General features: G+C 37.9%; 1 protein-coding gene across 11 annotated transcripts in view; it reads left to right on the forward strand.

The window, feature by feature from the left end:
* The window catches only part of Cdc42bpa (CDC42 binding protein kinase alpha), a 296,605-nt gene that overhangs the window by 227,907 nt on the left and 53,266 nt on the right, over positions 1–15,432 (forward strand). For 10 of the 11 annotated variants that reach the window (XM_045157767.1, XM_045157782.1, XM_045157773.1 and 7 more), the window contains one exon: positions 14,623–14,706. In XM_045157767.1, the coding sequence (XP_045013702.1) occupies positions 14,623–14,706 (84 nt within the window). Of the gene's footprint in view, positions 1–3,478; positions 3,518–14,622; positions 14,707–15,432 lie in introns of all 11 variants that reach the window. The other variant, XM_045157818.1, reaches the window with a different exon arrangement.

Raw genomic sequence — 15,432 nt, forward strand, 5'->3', positions numbered from 1 at the left:
GTTCCAGATTTTCAGATTAGGGATGTCTAATCTATATATTATATTATATATATTTCCTACCTTATTTGTTGTATAAGATGACTGAACATATTTAGACAATCTGGAAATAAAAACCATGACTACATGGTCTATCTCTCCTTTAGTGTTTTGTGAAATAAGACCCCTAGAGTTCATTAAAACTGTTAGCAAAATTATGTACACCTAAGAATATAGGATGATTCCTATTTATTTCTGGTTGTGTACTTTATACTCAGCCTTAAAGTTCTAGTAGCATTTCATGGATCTAGATATGAAGCATATGGTTTAAGGTACTAGCTTGGAGTAATTGCCATAAATACATTAGAAAATGTGTTGTCCTCATTACTCAAACTAATTTTGGGAGACATCTTGGCTTATTTTTAGTATAGTGATAATTTATTTACTTTGATATGTTTGTTGTCTTTTTCATGGTTTTAGCACGCTGTAAACTAGTCTAGAATAGAAATAACCCAAAAGTGAAGATTTTGTTAAACATCTTAGCATTTGTTACATGTGTAGTATTGCATCATGCACAGAGATGAAAGACAAAACCAGACACAGAATTTAAAAACAAGGTGCTTATTATTAGAAAAAAATTACATGGTTTTAAATTATGCAATATGGAGAGCAATAAATACCATGAGAACATCTAGATTGCTAACTATGGAAGTTCAGAAGGATTCATTCAACATTTAATGAAAAATTCTAAACTTACAGGCTTTATGTCAAACGTGATATTACCTGTGAGAATCTGAGAGTCTAATGGAAGAGACAATTGTACATAGCTCCATACAGGAAGTTAAATAATAAAAGATTTAAAGGACAGAGGAAAGCTATCAGTTGGACAGGTTTCTAGAAGGAGTAATGCCTGAGCTGGGTAATAGTAGATGAGACTATAGGTGGGCAGAATAAAGGAGGAGTGCTAGGTGTGGAGAAGGCAGAGATTGAATTCTGTTTGCTGAAAGCAGAAAGGACTAGATAGTGTCCTTTCTGAATCTCCCCAGTGATGAAAAAATGAATATGGTGATGCAGGTCAGGGCCACAAGTAGTGATTTTTGTTTATCATACCTTTCTGTCTTACAGAGCTTAAACTTAACCAGCCCCCCATATATAGTAATTATTAACAGGATTTAACAGCGAGAAAACATGATAATTTCATTTTAAGACAAGTTGGATATGCCTGAAGGACACTGTGTGGCTGTGTCCAGCAGATAATTGGATGTATTAGGCAAAAGCCTAAGAAAAGGAATTGAGATTGGGCATTGACCAGCGTGGAGAGTGAGTGGAAACCCCCAGGAGAAGTCTGAGCAGTGAGCCCAGCATAGACAACTCTGAAGGGGTGAAGTTCAGGACTGTGCAACAAGGAGAAGCAGCACTGATTAGAAGCAGGGTCCTGTTATAAAAAACAAAGGTATGGAAGGCTTTAAGGAGCAGCCTCCTATAAAGTAAAGATGCTGTTCAGATTGGACAAGCAGTGTATGAATTATAAAGTAAAGATGCTATTCAGATTGGACAAGCAGTGTATGAATTATAAAGTAAAGATGCTGTTCAGATTGGACAAGCAGTGTATTAATTAGCACCCTGGTGTTAGAGTGATCAAAGCAGAAGCCACACTGTTGTGTTGAGAGGTGACTTGGAGAGTTAGGAAGTGAAAATGGTGGTTTTCTATCATCTGAGGAAAGTTTGAGTCTAGCAGAGGTTTGAATTCTAGCTCCACCACTCACTAATTGTAAGACCTAGAGTTACTAAATTTGTTTTCTTCATCTTTAAAATGGAGATTGTAACACCTCCCACATGAGGATTTGTATGAGAAGAAAGAAAGTCTGTATATGGAAAGCACTGGAAAGTACCTATATATATATTTTGCATATGACAGATGTTTACTATTATGGCTATTAAGAGAGGAAAGAAATTAACTGGTAGGCTAGAAGAAGGAGTAGGAGTTGATTTGTCATGAGACTTGCTTCTGTAACTGACCAGACCAAGAAACAAAAGTTGAGAAATGTACAAGTCCTCTAATCTTTGCTTGCTGTTAACTCTTTGGAGTAGTGTCTGTTCCTACAGAAGTGAATAACACTCCTCTATACCCACAGTGCCTGTTGACAATAGAACTGATGAAGTTGAACGGTTATTCTCATGCTTGAACTTTCTACTTTTCTCCGGAGTTTTTTGTAACATTGACTCTGTCTATAAACTCCATGCTCTGGGACTCACTAGGAATTTTGTGCATCTCCATTCTAGGTTCCCATGCAAACCTTGTGTTTATCTCTGTGATCATTTTTGTCACTTTGTTGCTGCTGTAATGTCTTTTCTACCATTCTGTGAACTGCTATGCCTTATTTATCTTCTAGTCCTTCGTAAGGTCTGCGTAGTACCTAACAGTACTCAATGTTAGGTTGTTTTGAACCTGGCAATAGCCAAACTGGATACAATTTTCATAAGGTTCTACTGCTTGAGCATCATGAAGTCACCAAAACTTAAAAATAAATAAATAAATAAATTTATTTTATTTTATTAGTTTTTTTTTTTTTTTTAGGATCTCTTTCTAGCCCAGGCTGACCTGGAATTCAGTGTGTAGTCTCAGGGTGGCCTCGAACTCGCAGTGATCCTCCTACCTCTACCTTCCAAGTACTGGGATGAAAGGCATGTGTCACCATGCCCACATCTTAATTCTTTAATGTCAATAAAGGTTACTCTTGACTAAACCTAAAGTTTATAGGGATTTTTGTTTTGTTTTGTTTTGTTTTTCGAGGTAGGGTTTCACTCTAGCTCAAGCTGACCTGGAGTGCACTATGTAGTCTCAGGGTGGCCTTGAACTCGCAGTGATCCTCGTACCTCTGCCTCCCGAGTGCTGGTATTAAAGGTGTACACCATTGTGCCTGGCTTACATTACAGTTTTAACACGTGTTTTTGTTTAACTCTATTATCAATACTAATAGATTACTATAATAGATTACTATTTTCACTGTTATCATTTAAAGAGCCTCCTTTGGAAAGAATAAAACTTTGATAGGTAAATGTATAAAGCAAGACTAATTTATTAAAGCAAGGCTAGTTAATATTTCATTGGTGATTTTTTTAAAATGCAAGGATTCAAGGCATATTTCATTAAGTGCTTAGAAACACAGAATCAGAATTATATAGATCTTTGTTTATTGTCATATGTTTCAATTTACCACTGTCACTTTTTCTGGAAAAGAAATTGTCCATTACTTGAGTGAATATTATTTTGTGGGTCACTGTGCATGTGCCAGTGAAAACTTGTTGTCCGTAGAACTGGTCTGAGCAGCTATTTCTTTATTGTGTTATCTTCCTTTTTTTTTTTTTAATATATGTGTACTTTCAACGATCCAAAACAGTGGCCTTGTACATATGTTTATATACTTGTGTGTTGACCCAACGGGCCTGGGAGTCTTCCCTGTGAATACCTGTAACATGCAGTGTTCTCTCTCTGTTGAAGCGCTCCCCGTCCTGTACTCCAGCTAGCAAAGGCAAACGTGTAAGAGACTATCACACTGTGTGCCATCCCCATGCTTTCTGCCTGCCTCTTGTCCTTCGCTTGTGGCTGCAGAGCCTGTGAGCATGTGTGTGTGTCATCTCTGGCTGCTGCTCGGTGCTGCTGTTCTGCTTCCTTGCCACCTTTCTTTTTTCCCCTCCCTCTACTTTGGCTTTGGCTGCAAAACTTCAGGAATGTTCTTTATATAAATGTCTGTAACTAAAGCTACTAAAATACTAAATCTTTTAAAGTATGTTTTCTAAATTAGCCAAACACAAAGTAAATGTGTTTCTCAATAAGAATATAACATAAGCAAATATGATGCAGTTGCTTAGAAAACGTGATAACTTGCACAGAATTATAAACAAGATTTAGAACAAATTTTAGACTTAATTGGTTTGATTTTTATATAAATTAGTTCTAGGGAAATTCCATGAGATTATTTTTTTAATGTAATTCAAAAGAATCCCCATAAATATCTTAAGTAATGTAGATTTGGGGAAATTATGTTAATAATAAGTAATTTATATTCTGATACATTTCCAAGATTTACAAAGCATCTGTAGCATTCTTTTTACGTGCATATTCACAAAGTGGGAACATCTTGCAGTGCTAATGCTAGCTGTTTCCTGGCCTGAAAGGGTTTATTTATTACCCTGTCTGACAAGGTTCTGATATACTCAGAGTGGCAGATCTATAGGTTAGATGGTCTCAAATTTTTCTAGACCAACCTCTATCCTAACACTTGTCACATACACAAAGCAGAGTTTGGATTTTCATGTACTATGTAAAATAATAACTAACCTCAAAAAGGAAAGTTACTGGTAGATAACATTTTTTTTAACCTGTCAATTTCTTGATCAACACTTTACATCCAGATTTCTTGTGTTGAAAGTTCTAGATGAACTGGTTGCTGTGGGAGTGGGAGGTAGTAAGATGGCTTACTGATTCCTGTGCACTTTCTGAACTAATGATCAGTTGTCAAATAAACATTAGTAACTCTATTATCACAAATATTCTCAGACTGATGAGTAATGAATAAGCAGTGCAGAGATCAGTGATGTGTACACTAGAACCATGACAGTAGCTGGTGTTCATTATTGAGGTCTCTAAAAAGATTTCTAGTTCTACATATTTCTTAATTGTTTGAGATTTATAGAGTTAAAACCATTAGACATGTAGATTTATCAAAGCAATCTGAGTATGTTAGCTACTTTTGTAATCTCCAGAAGAGAAGCCCAACAGGTTATCTGCCCATTCGTATTAGATTCAAATCCTCAGCATATGACTTGAGTACATTTATACTGCTTTGTTTTTAATGATTATGGTTCAGAAAGGTTTTGTTTTAATGATTCATACATATTTTTAATGATTCATATGTATTTTATTTATTTATTTATTTGCAAGAAGAGAGAATGAGAATGGGTGTGCCAGGGCCTCTAGCCACTGCAAACAAACTCCATATGCATGCACCACTTTGTGTATCTGGCTTTACGTGTGGATACTGGGGAATCAAACTCAGGTCACTCAGCATTACAGGCAAGTGCCTTAATTAACCACTGAACCATCTCTCTAGCCCTAATAATTTATTTTATTATGAATTAATGCCATTGTGGTTATCTTGGTTGTCTGCCTTCCAGCTTCTCTCAGTTCTTCAATTGTCTGCCAAGTTTTAAAAAAAGATAAAACATTAAAAATAGTAGGTCTGTGATTAAAAAGTATAAATCAGTGCATAGTTAAGTAGAAACAAGTCAGTGGTATACTGAGGAAATCTCAATAGTTACTGGTATGGGAGTGTATTATTTCAGTAACACACAAATAGCTATCATTCTTTTTTAACTTTTTTCTTTTCAATTTTTTTTATTAACAACTTCCATGATTATAAAAAATATCCCATGGTAATGCCCTCCCCCCACACACACACTTTCCCTTTTGAAACTCCATTCTCCATCATATTCCCTCCCCTTCTCAATCAATCTCTCTCTTATTTTGGTGTCATCATCTTTTCTTCCTATTATGATGATCTTGTGTAGGTAGTGTCAGGCACTGTGAGGTCATGGATATCCAGGCCATTTTGTGTCTGGGGGGAGCACACTGTAAGGAGTCCTACCCTTCCTTTGGCTCTTACAGTATTTCCACCACTTCTTCTGCAATAGACCCTGAGCCTTGGAAGGTGTGATAGAGATATTGCAGTGTTAAGCATTCCTGTCACTTCTTCCCAGCTCCATGATGCCTTCTGAGTCATCCCAAGGTCACTGCCATCTGAAAAGAGAAGATTCTCTACCAAAAGTGAGAGTAGCATCAATATGTGGGCATGAACATTAAGAAAAGTGCTTACTGGGAAGTTTGATAAACATAGTATATACATTTAGCCAGACAATAACTACCATTCCTAAGAGTGACCTTGAATCTCTCAGTGACACATGATTTCAAGGTATAGATAATGTATTTACATAAGTAAATGAGAGTCTGTGTTAAACATAAAATTCTTTCACTGTGAAATATCACAAAAATAACCAAGCATCCTAAAAATGTTGGCCATATTACTATTGCATGCTATTCAGCATCATTTTTGGCTTGAATACTTGACATTCTGAATAAGTGGTATTTAAGAATATTATAAGAAAAAAATATTAGGAATCCTGTTATAATGTCTAACTAAGGACAAATGGTTGGGGAGCATTCCATATGCTTTTATTAATACTGTAAGGCACCAAATGTCTCATTTCAGATTGTTTCTTTAAAATTTGGACTATAGAGCCAGAATGCTCAGTGGTTAAAGGTGCTTGCTTGCAAAGCTTACCAGCCCAAATTCAATTCCCCAGCTACTCACATAAAGCCAGGAAGGCATTTGATTGTCGCCCAAGCAAAAGACTTTGGCATGCGAGTACACACACAAATTAAATGAATAAATTTATTTTTTTAAATGGAAGCAGTGTTGGAGCCAGGTTCGCATTATTGGTAGAAATCACCCAACCAAGAGCAGTTTGTGGGGGGAAAAGAGGTTTATTTTGGCTTACAGGCTCGAGGAGAAGCTCCACGATGGCAGGGAAAATGACAGCATGAATAGAGGGTGGACATCACCTAGCCAACATAAGGTAGACCATAAGAACAGGAGAGTGTGCCAGTCACCGTCAAGGGGACACTGGCTATAACACCTATAAGCCTGCCCCAACAATACACTCCCTCCAGGAGGTGTTAATTCCCAAATCTCCATCAGCTGGGAACCTAGCATTCAGGACACCTAAGTTTATGGGGAGCCACATATTGTAAATACCATTGTGTGGCTTAACTTCCTGTTCCGCTGTCAGACACACCACTGTTGGCGCCATGAGGTTGTGCTATATTATGCTTGCCATAGCCTGAATGAAGTTGTGAAATGGGGAAAATTTATCCTGTCCCATTTTTTTCTTTCCCCTCCTCTAGTCAGAGTTCACTGTTAGGAAAGGAGATAGAGTAACGTGGAGATAGAGTAACAGCGTGTGAGCATTTATTACTTTGAGTGCCTCTGCCCAGGATTCTCCTCTGGTAGAATAAAGAATGCTGAGTGTACAGTCAAAAGATGGGATTCAGCCTGGCTTTCCAGCTTCACAAAGCATACCAGTTCATGGAATCACCCACGTCACTCATACAGCGCTGATATTAAATGGGTGAGCTTCAGTTCAGTAGTTAGAGGAAACAGAGGCAAATATATTAAAATCTGGAAACAGAAAAGTCAAGGCCAGGTGTTAACTGTGTCCATCAGTTCCACCAAACCCTTGCCTTGTAGATTGCGTCAGTGCCTACCTGCTTGTGTCCACCACCTTGGGAAACCTCTGTGGACACCTAGAGAGGCCCACTTCAAGTGTTTATCATTACTTCACCTTGACTGGTGAACAGCGTTTGCCTGTTTTTCTCACTCTCTTGCCAGATTATAACAGTTCCCCATTTTGAACAAAAGTTGACTATGTTTTATGTAATTACCATCTCACAAACCTAGAATACTATTCTAATTTATTTGCACGTGGGGAAATGTAAGCATCCGTTAATGTGACGAGTGTACTTGTAGAGTTCAAAAAATAGAGAGCTAATTTCTAGGAAACCTTTTATTTTCAAATACCTCTATTCCCAGTCATTGACCATTCAACATAGAATTTGGCATGGGCAGCGGATGGGGCCCAGGTCCAGGTAGCATCTCTCTCTAGCCCAGTCTGACCTGGAACTCACTCCCTCATTCTTTGTAGTTCCAGGCTGACCTCAAACTCACAGTCTTTCTCCTCCTCCTGTTTCCCAAGTGCTGGGATTAAAGATGTGTGGCCACCGTGCCTGGCTCAACATAAATTTATTTATTTATTATTTATTTATTTACATGGGGGAGGTGGGAGTAAAGCAACAGACACACAGGGAGAAGAGCCTGCCAGGGCCTCCTGCACTCACTGCACACAAGCTCCAGATGCATCAGACTTTATGTGGGTACTGAGAGATTGGACCCAGGTCATTGCACTTTGCAGTCAATCACCTTAACCCCTGAGCCATCTCTCCAGCCCATCAACATAGAATTTTAAGGTTATTGTTCACTTAGTTTCAAACTTAATAGCCATTATTATTTGGGCTAAAATTTAGCATCAAAGTTCTTATGAAACATACTCATTAACAATTTATTCAACATGACAATTCCAGGTTCCAGGTGCTTTTTAAAGACATATTTTCATGACTGCACCTAAACCTTTCATCAGTGGCTGTGCTGGGGGGTACATTGTCTACCATTTTATCCCTGCTTGGTAACCATAACAATGAAAAGGAAGATAACTTCAATACTTTCAATTGGAGTATTGTTCTTTTTATACAATATATCCAAAACATGTGCTTTACCTTACCAAATTACCTTCATTTTAAAAATTGCCAAACTTGGGCTGGAGAGATGGCATAATGGTTAAGGTGCTTGCCTGCAAAGCCAAAGGATCCAGGTTTGGTTCCCCAGGACCCACATAAGCCAGATACGTAAGGGGGAGGGCTCATGCATCTGGAGTTTGTTTGCAGTGGCTGGAGGCCCTGGTGTGTCCATTCTCTCCCCCTTCCTCTTCCCTCCCCCCCTCAAAAAATAAGTAAATAGGGCTGGAGAAATGGCTTAGTGGTTAAGCACTTGCCTGTGAAGCCTAAGGACCCCAGTTTGAGGCTTGATTCCTCAGGTCCCACATTAGCCAGATGCACAAGGGACCACACGCATCTGGAGTTTGTTTGCAGTGGCTGGAGGCCCTGGCGCGCCCATTCTCTCTCTGCCCCCCTCCCTCCCTTCCCCCCCTTTCTCTGTCACTTTCAGATAAATAAATAAAAATAAAACTTGCCAAACTTGGGCCTGGGAGGATGGCTCAGGAATTAAAGGTGCTTGCTTGCAAAGCCTGCCAGTCTGAATTCAATTTCCCAGGCACCCAGGTAAAGCCAGAGAAACATTTGATTGCAATGGATGAGATCCTGGCACACAAATAAAAATTGTCATGTTGAATAAATTGTTAATGAATATGTTTCATAAGAACTTTGATGCTAAATTTTAGCCCAAGGCACTTTCATTTCCAGAAGTACTTAGTTTAAAGTTGTGCATCTAGGGCTAGAGTGATGGCTTAGCAGTTAAGGCGCTTGCTTGCAAAGCTTAAGGACCCATGTTCAACTCTCCAGATCCCATGTAAGCCAGATACACAAAAGTGAGGCAAGCAAAAGGTTGCACATGCCCACTAGGTGGTGCAAGCGTCTAGAGTTCAATTACATGGCTGAGGCCCTGTGCATCAATTCTCGTGTGTGTGTGTGTGTGTGTGTGTGTGTGTGTGTGTGTGTGTGTGTAAAATAGTTGAATAAATAAACAAATAAAAAATGTGCATCTGGCACTAGAGAGATGATTTGGTGGGTAAGTGTGCTTCTAGCATAAGCACGAAGGCCTGAGGGGGCCTGAAACTGCCTAAGTTCAAGTCTCCGGAACCCCAGTCCCACAAAGGGGTTTCCTTTGTCCAGGGAATCTCCTGAGCTCACAAAGATAGCAGGCCCTTTTGTCAGTAAAACTCCTCTAGCGCAAAATAAGAAAAGGTGGGAAAGCAATGGAGTAGGACGCTGCCTCTCTGCTCTGGCCACCACAGGAGGGTGTGTGGTGGCCCTACAAGAGTTCATACATATGCACATACCCACACATGCACATACCACACACACCACATCACAAACACATGTACACATGCACATACCACACACACCCATTACAAGCACACATACAACACAAGAACAAGTCAGTTGTGGCCAGGCATGGTGACACATGCCTTTAATCTCAGCACTTGGGAGGCAGAGGTAAGAGGATTGCTGTGAGTTCAAGGCCACCCTGAGACTACATAGTGAATTCCAGGTCAGCCTGGACTACCTACCAGCCCTACCTCAAGAAAAACAAAAAGTCAATTGTGCATCTTAACTTGTTAGTATTTCTACTGCTGCAGAATAAAAAAGGGTTGACTTTTGTATTAAAACTGATATTGGTTTCTTTTACATTTGTTCAGTGACTAGTAAAGGACTACCTGTCATTTTTATCAAGGGCAAAATAATGTCTTACCTGAAACACATGTCTTTGTTAATTGGTCTGCATTTATTTCACATGTGTGGTTTTTGTGAGTTTGAAATAGGAAAGCTGTCCATGGAATACCAATAAAGAGGGGAGACCAGTGTTCCCAGTAAGAGGTGAATAGCACCGGAGCCAGTGCCTTTGGCTAACTCTTGCTTCCATTAAAGCTAGTAGTTAAGTTTTGTGTAATGACACAGCCCTGCTGTGGATATTCAAACTGAAGTTTTTTTATTCTCCTCCTCAAGAAATGTTCATGATCATGCCTTCTATAATTTTCTAAGAGTTGCTTGTTGTTCAAAAGTGAATTCTTGGATTTTTGATTGTCCCATTTCCTCTCCAGTGAGAAATTAAACAATATATAATAAGTATTTCTCTCTGGTCCCACCAGGGTCACCAATATAAAATGGGGTTTGTGGGGAGGCCAGGTAAGTCCTTAAACCCCCAAACCCTTAGTTTTAACCGAAGAATTGGATAAAATAAGACTAAGGAGGATAATTTTAAATTATTATATTTATTTAGGGAAGTACAAAACCAAGAGACAAAAAATAGATACACCCATGTGGTCTGAGAGCCCACATGGTGGGCCTGGGAGAAATGTAAAAAGAGAAAAAGGAAAAGAAAGTACAAAAAGCTCTTGGCATTTGGCAGGCAGGAGGGGCAAAGAGCCCATGTGGGAGTAAGCAGTGTGGGGGTGGGGGATTGTCCCTAGTTGGGCAGAGATGAAGGAAGCTTACCAGAACCTCAAAGTTATAGAGCAAGCCAAGAGAGCTTGCCCTCCCATGGTAAACGTACTTATATCCTCATGATAGTAGGTCCTGCCTTCTAGCTCAGCTGATTAGTTTGAGCTAGAGGCTGGCTTAGGAAGAGGCTAGCATGACACCCAAGTTCTGGAGGCTGAATTTGACCAACCTCAATGTCAGGATTAGATTTAAATTCTAGAAAAGAGGACCTCCCTCCCAGGAGAGGCTCAGGTTGTTTGTGGAAAAACAAGTCTAGGGAAGAGATAAGGAGTCAGAACATACTTCGCTCTCTAGCAAAGTGGAGACTGCAAGGATAGGCCCAAAGACATTCATGCTTTTTACTTTCAGGGGCTCAGTCACCCTAAACTGCCTAACAAAGCTGCCTCACTCCCTCTCAGTCTTTAATTAGAGATGTATATAGAATAGAGGAAGATGTGTGTAGACATTGGAATTAGTAGAAACTGTACATAACACTGTAGGTGTTATTCTCATACTTTAATTGTTCTGATCAATTAAATAAGGTATGATCTAACTCAATTCATTGCATCATGAGCACAGTATGAAAATAAAATTGGCACTGTTGGCAATTGAATGGTTTGTTCTAACTGCTGGATCAGTCATAGGCACTCACTCAGAACTAAGTCATGCCTTTTATAATACAAAGTATGATGTTTATAATTCATGTTAGTCAATGACTTTATACAGATCATTGGTCAGTTTTCTCACCAAAGGTCATTTCCTGTGCAAGTCATAAGAATGTGTCTCAGCTTATGCCATCCTTCCTTGAGATGCAGTCCCTTTCCTGCACGCAGATTGGACAGAACTCCCCTGCTTCCTTGTCTGTAATCTCCGAGCTGAATCTAGCCTCCCACAGAGACTGAGAAGCTGTCCCAAGTAAAGTGTGATCTGTAATCATGCTGTGGCCTGTGTCCTGTGATGGGGACTGGCATGACTTAGAAAACCTTCTAGTTTTTAGTTAGAACTATTTTAACATTTGGAGTAAATGCAGTTCTGTTTTAATGATAAAATATGTCAGGCATCCACGGAATAGTCACCCATGTAACAGTAAACCTACAGATTTAACACATACAAGTACTTTGCCCTACTTTTTCAGACCATTTTTCAGGAGTGAAAATATTCTAGAAACAGTAAAACATTCTTCCCTACCCATTCCTATCTCTTATTTCATAGCCACATCTAAATATCTTGAGGTTTTAAACATCTTCCCTTCCTTGGTTTTACATGTTTATTTCATTTGTATCAATAAATAATATGTAGTCATGTTTGTCATATATTTAATATTAGTTATTTATATTTTATAATATAATTACACATAATTATAATTATATAATAATTTTATATCATATATATTTATATATAATTAATTATATATATAAATGTTATGTTATACTTTGGCAACTTTTTCATTCATAAATAAGTTTTTGAGATTTATTCATACAGATACCTGCATGTCCATTTCATTTGTTCATTATGACTGCTACAGAAACTTATGTAAGGTTATGTTATGTTATATAAGGTTACATGATACTCACCAACTGAATGGTAACATGGTGGCACCATTTTTTTGTGGATTTCCGTAGTTCTCCCAACTACTTCTTTCCAGGCTTTAGCAATAAACTCTGGCCTAGAGCTTTGTAACAATGATACTTAGTCTTCTGTGATGATAATACACTTCTGTATAGGATACTTAGGATGTTTCAAACTTTATTACTACAATTAGCGCTGACTTTGTAACAATGATAATGTTTTCTGTAATAATAATAATAATAATAATACTTCTGTATAGGATAATTAGGGCGTTCTAAACTTTACAATTAGTGCTGAAGTGAGCATCTTAGTGTCTGCTTTAGCGTATGTACATAGAATCACTGGGTTGTCTACACTTCATCCTCCCTTATTATTTTCCATAATGGTTGGACTCATTTTCACTCCCACCAGCAATGTGTGTAAGTTCTCCATTTTCCCACATTCTTGCCGTTCCTTGGTACTGTCAGGCATTAATTTTTGCCAGTTTTCTGGGTATGAAGTAGCATTTTTGTATTAACTTGGATTTCTCGTTCTCATTTTAGACAGCATCTTTTTGTTGGGTATTGATGATTTGTCTGTTCATGTCCTTTGTCCATTTGTTGTATTGCTTTTCCTGCTTTCATTTTGAAATGTTCTTATATATTCTGGATACAAATTCTTCAGTGGCTATATTCATTCAAATATTTTCTTCCATTCTGTAGATTATTTTTAAAACCTATTTGTGATATCTTCTGGTCTTACAAAACTTCAGTCAGTTTTATCAATTTTTTCCTGTATAATTTCTGCTTTTTATGTTTTTAAAGTAATTCTTATGAAGAGGTTATTTTTCTTTTTTTTTCTAAATGTGTGTTTAAAACTTTAATCAAACTGAAATTTATTGTTACGTGTAATGAGAAATTTAATTCTACTCTTTTTTCCCTTATAACCAACTGACTATCTACACTTCTTTCATTTATTTTGTAATTCTATCTCTGCTTTGCATGCATGGGTCTTTTGGGGCCTTAGGGGGGTTCTCTATTCTCTTCCTGTGCCCTTGTGCTTATTCCTGCACTTACAGCTTATTGTCTTAATCATTGTCCTAAAATAACTCTTGATACTTGGCATGAAAAGTCATTTCTCAAATGTATAATCACAGATTGGGTTCAAAACTTTTTCAAGCTACTGGAAAGTAAACAAAATTTAAATTAATGCTAAGGTCAGTTCACTGAAAACTGAGAAATTCAGTTGAATTCCATGCCAAGATCCCCAGTGTATGTGAGTCTACATATTGAGGTTACATGGTAAGGAAGGTGAAGGCACAGGATCTGTTTTTCTCTTGTACTTTAAGATATTATCTAACTTTATGCAAGGCTTTGTTTGTTTGTTTGTTTGCTAAGCATCCTAAAATGAGAAAGCACTTGTGTCCTTTTTTACTTTGCTAATTAAGAAATGCCCCCACAATAACACCCAATAAAATTACTGGTTCTTTCAAAGAAAGACCCTATTTTATTTACCAATTAAAAGTACGTTTCATGCCGGGCGTGGTGGTGCACGCCTTTAATCCCAGCACTCGGGAGGCAGAGGTAGGAGGATCACCATGAGCTTGAGGCCACTCTTAGACTCCATAGTGAATTCCAGGTCAGCCTGGGCTAGAGTGAAACCCTACCTCGGGGAAAAAAAAAAGTTTCATAACTAAATTTGTAATGTATTCCAATAACAGTAAATAGTTTAGTGCTGATTTTAAAATAAATTTCTGTATAAAATTTCCACTAATCTCTGTATTCAAATCCACAGAATCATATTCTATACACGTAATATATATTATAAATATGGAAAATATGTAACAAAAAAAGACTTTTAAATATTTTATTTTGCTAAAAATTTAGGCACTTTTTAGAATCATCATGGCAAATTCAGATGAATGTGAAAATTAACATCTTCATTTCTATGGGGCTTTGTGCTATGGGGTTTTTGTTTTGTTCTGCTTTCTTCTGAGGATTTTCTTTCTAAATTCTTTTATTTTAAAATTCCAAATTGAAATAATTTTTTACTAGTTAAGAAAATAGTTCATGTGTAAATATTGCAGATTCAAAATTAATTTAGTGCTATGAGAACTGTGACTTCAGTGAGATTATCTAGTAGAGTTTTTTTTTTCAACTTTGTTGATATTTTGTTGATTTTATATACTTTGGTTTCTTTCTAGTTAAGTTTGAAATGAATTGACTGTTGCACAATATTTACTTCCTTTTTTTCTTTGCCTCTGGATTCAGATTGCAGACAGTGCTCCACCTCCAGCTCATACGCCCACATTGAAGAAAAAGGGATGCCCTGGCTCCACCGGCTTCCCACCTAAGGTACTTGGTGTAGCTGTGTGCATATAGGACTGGGTTTCTTCTACTTTATATCATCGCTGTGGTCTGTCTGCATACATGGGAGATTGAATTTCTTATGCCTTCTATAATTGCTATGAGTTTTGGTGCTGGGATTTTTATTGTTTGTTTTGTTTTTGAAGTAAAGTCTCAATAGCCCAGGCTGACCTGGAACTCACTTTGTAGTCCCAGGCTGGCCTTGAACTCACAGTTATCTTCTAACCTCTGCCTCCCAAAGTGCTGGGATTAAAGGTGTGTGCCAATACACCAGGCCTGATTTCTTCAAAGTATAAAATAAAAGCTTGGAAAGAGAATAAATTCTGTATGAATGCAAATATTGACCACTTAGAAACTTAGGGAGGATCTACATACAGAGTTTTCTTTTACTTCTTAAAATTCTTTTTTTAATTTTTTTATTTGTTTGTTTATTTGAGAGAGGGAAAGAGCCAGAGAAACAGGGAGAGAGAGAATGGGCATGCCAGGGCTTCCAGCCATTGAAAACAAGCTCCAGATGCATGCACCACCTTGTGCATCTGGCTTATGTGGATACTGGGGAATTGAGCCAACGTCCTCTGGCTTTGCAGGCAAGCACCCTAACCACTAAGGCATTTCTCCAGCCCCTTAAAAATTTTATTTTATTTTATTTTTGTTTAATTATTTTAAATTCTTTTTTCTTAAGTCTGTTGAAGTGTAGTAGTCCCTGTAGACCCC

This window comes from Jaculus jaculus, chromosome 1 (genome assembly GCF_020740685.1).
Source record: "Jaculus jaculus isolate mJacJac1 chromosome 1, mJacJac1.mat.Y.cur, whole genome shotgun sequence".
NCBI lineage: Eukaryota > Metazoa > Chordata > Mammalia > Rodentia > Dipodidae > Jaculus > Jaculus jaculus.